We start from the raw sequence: 3163 nt of genomic DNA, 5'->3' as shown, positions 1-3163 counted from the left end.
CTCCGACATAGTGATAACACTCGTTGCCTTCTCTAGTGCAGCTCAACCAGGTCTCGTCTCATTGGTCAATATTTGTGATATCACAAATCCCGGAAAATATGCGTTGTAGTCCAAACGAGTCGTTCGTTGTAGTTTTTGAAAAGTGATTTCTGTTAAATAAAATATCTCCTTTTGAAGTGGACTTTGAGCTTTGTAACTTCGCAGATCTTTTTTATGCTCAAACAGCAACATTACAGACCAACTAACGTTGAAAAAGTGAAAAAGCATAATAGGACCCCTTTAATATAAATGAAATAGTTTAAATTATATAATAATTACATTTTAACTTAATAAGGGGGGAAAAAAGTTGAGAATCTGAGACCACACTTAAAATCAGCACGTTTTAATAAATAAATTATTTAATAAATAAGATACTGACTTCTTTCAAAAATTATATTATATTTTACATTATATAAGATATTATTAATTATAACATTGAAATAAATTATATAATATATTTAATACATTTTATATTTAAAATACATTTATTTTAAATGATTAAATAAAGACATTTTTATAAAGTGGTTAGTAGTAAATCTGCCAAAATTTGGCACTTTTTATTTTTTTGTAACATGCATTATATTAAATTATTATATTTTAAATTTTTTTTATGTAAAATTGTGACCCTGGATCACAAATCCAGTCATAAGTCACATGGGTATATTTGTAGCAATAACCAAAAATACATTGTATGGGTCAAAATCATTAAGTACAGGTCATGTTTCATGAAGATTAGTAATATGCATTGCTAAGAACTTCATTTGTACAACTTTAAAGGAGATTTTCTGAATATTTAGATTTTTTTTGCACCCTCAGATTCCAGATTTTCAAATAGTTGTATCTCAGCCAAATATTGTCCTGAATTTCTGAAAATCTCAATTTAAAAAAAGACTGACCTTCATCACTGGTTTTGTGGTCCCGGGTCACATTTGGCATTTTTTGTTCTTTGTAACATACCCAATTCCCCTTTTTTTTTTTTTTAAACAAAAGTGGCCTGTTCAGTCTAAAAGCTCTTGTGATAGGCCATTACTTGTACTACTCACATTAGTTCTATAATCACCTCTAATCAAAGCCAATTCTATTTTTATATCTATGGAGGCTAATTACCTGTTGAGTCCCTGCACGTAGCCGATGGTAGGGTTTTGCCAAGAGAACGCCTGCAGAACTCTCTCCAGCTTCTGAATCAAGGGGCTTGAAGGAGGGGAAAAGTATTGATTGGAGGTCAGCGTACGATCCAGGTCCAGCTGAATCTGTCTGGGCACCAGGTGAGGCGATGTTCTGCTCTTCTCGCACAGTTCCTGATAGCGGTCGGGTTGACGCTCTTTTAGAGACTTGGTCCTAGTCTGTATAATAAAGCGCCAAACCCTCGCACGGTACTCGCGTGGTAAGCCCGTCCGGAGGAGATTCTTCAGTTCTGTGGATGAAGACAGTTCTCCTTCAGGGCGTCCAAACAGGAGCTGAGCGCAACGAGCCAACAATGGCCCGTCGCATTCCTCCTGGTTCAGCAGGGCTTGGGATCGAATCTCCAGAGCCTGGATCTTAGCAAGGAGCTTCAGGTCCTCAATTTTGTAGTCCATTGCAATCGTAAATCCATATTCATCGTAATCCCTGTGGAATGTCGGGAACTGTGAGTTCCAACATAAATAGAACTCTGACAAACATTTATATGGGGAAAATATTTGTGATTTAAGGCCTGCTGACAGCAAGACTCCACAGACGAAAAGAACAGGGTGAATAAATTATGACATCATTTGTATTTGGGGTAAACTGATGGGACTGTTTACCTGATTGAGTTTAGTTTGACGGCAGTCCTCAGGTCTGACCGAACTGCATCCTTAACCACCTTCTTGACCACTTCTCTCTGCTCTGGATTCAATTCCTTACTATCCTGGAGCTTCTGGAGGATTCCCAGGTATCTGCTTTCCATCTGACAGCTGTTGGCCTCCAGAACAGCACACTGACACACACACAGTAACATTATTAAATCCAATTTTCAAACACTTCTTGATGTTTACTATCTCAGATTACCATCGCAAATGGTTCTGACCAATTTTAAAGCGCTTATATTATAAAAATGTAATTTTGTCTTGATCTTTTGATATGGAAGTGAACACACTCTAACTTTCAAAACACTATTCTCTCAGTTCACGAAGAGCCATTTAGTGTTTAGATTAGCCAATCAGTACAAAGGGTAAAGACAGTAGCAAAAAAATTTTTTGGTGCAAGAAACCGTGACTGAAAAATAGTTTACCTTTACTATCAGACTTTGCTCCTGTTCGCAACTTTTTCTCCAAAGTGTCGTCAGATGATAGATCTCAGAGTTTAGGTACTGGTTCTGAGTTTTATGTGCCTTCAAATCATCCTGAAATAGAAATATGATCACATTTTGGCTTGGTGTAAAGTTGCAATCATGCTTGGCACAGTCATTTTAGAAGCATAAAATGCAGATAAACTGCTCATAAATAATGCACATTTATATTATTAGTTATATATTAAAAAGTTTGGGGTTGGTAAGTTTTGTTGTATGTTTTTTTATGGAAGTCTCTTGCTGCATTTATATGATCAAAAATTCAGTAAAAAACAGTAATATTGTGAAATTTTATTAAAATTTTAAATAACTCTTTTCTATTTTAATGTATTTTTAAATGTAAGTTATTCCTGTGATGGAAAAGCTGAATTTTCAGTTTATTATTATCAATGTAGAAAACAGCTATACTGTGGTACCATACTAAAATTTTTGTGGAAACCATGATAATTTTTTCAGGATTCTTTGCTGATCAGAAAATGGAAAAGCTTTTATTTGAAATAGAATTCTTCTTTAAATGTTCGCCGGTTCCCGCCTCCTCCTTCCCGACCTACGAACGTTGTTACATTGGTGCCGAAACCCGGGAGGAAGGAGGGACACGCTGCCAGAGATCCCTCGCCACTGTGGTGAGTCCGCAGTGCCATCGAGCATGGCGGAGCAGTCTGCCGCCATGGAGGCTCAAGGCGGTGGGCTGGAGTGAGTTGCCGGGGGGGTGGACGAACTCGCTGCCGTCCGCCTGGGATGTGGAGGGACGGCTGCCGTCCGTGAGGGAGCGGAGGAGTCGCCGCCGTTCGCCTGAGGCCGGAGCCTGCTGCCATC

At 38.0% G+C, this 3163-nt stretch overlaps 1 protein-coding gene across 1 annotated transcript in view; it reads right to left on the bottom strand.

Moving 5' to 3' along the window:
* The window catches only part of LOC107587107 (TBC1 domain family member 2A-like), a 19147-nt gene that overhangs the window by 5042 nt on the left and 10942 nt on the right, over positions 1 to 3163 (bottom strand). The window contains exons 8-11 of the mRNA XM_016274751.1: positions 2764 to 2767; positions 2291 to 2452; positions 1824 to 1996; positions 1147 to 1647 (exon numbers count right to left, since the gene is read on the bottom strand). Of these exons, the coding sequence (XP_016130237.1) occupies positions 1147 to 1647; positions 1824 to 1996; positions 2291 to 2452; positions 2764 to 2767 (840 nt within the window). The remainder of the gene's footprint in view (positions 1 to 1146; positions 1648 to 1823; positions 1997 to 2290; positions 2453 to 2763; positions 2768 to 3163) is intronic.

The sequence above is a fragment of the Sinocyclocheilus grahami genome, unplaced genomic scaffold (assembly GCF_001515645.1).
Source record: "Sinocyclocheilus grahami isolate Dianchi unplaced genomic scaffold, SAMN03320097.WGS_v1.1 scaffold89.1, whole genome shotgun sequence".
Lineage (NCBI taxonomy): Eukaryota > Metazoa > Chordata > Actinopteri > Cypriniformes > Cyprinidae > Sinocyclocheilus > Sinocyclocheilus grahami.
The sequence above is the reverse complement of the archived record's forward strand: the minus strand, read 5'-3'. Positions and strand labels throughout refer to the sequence as shown.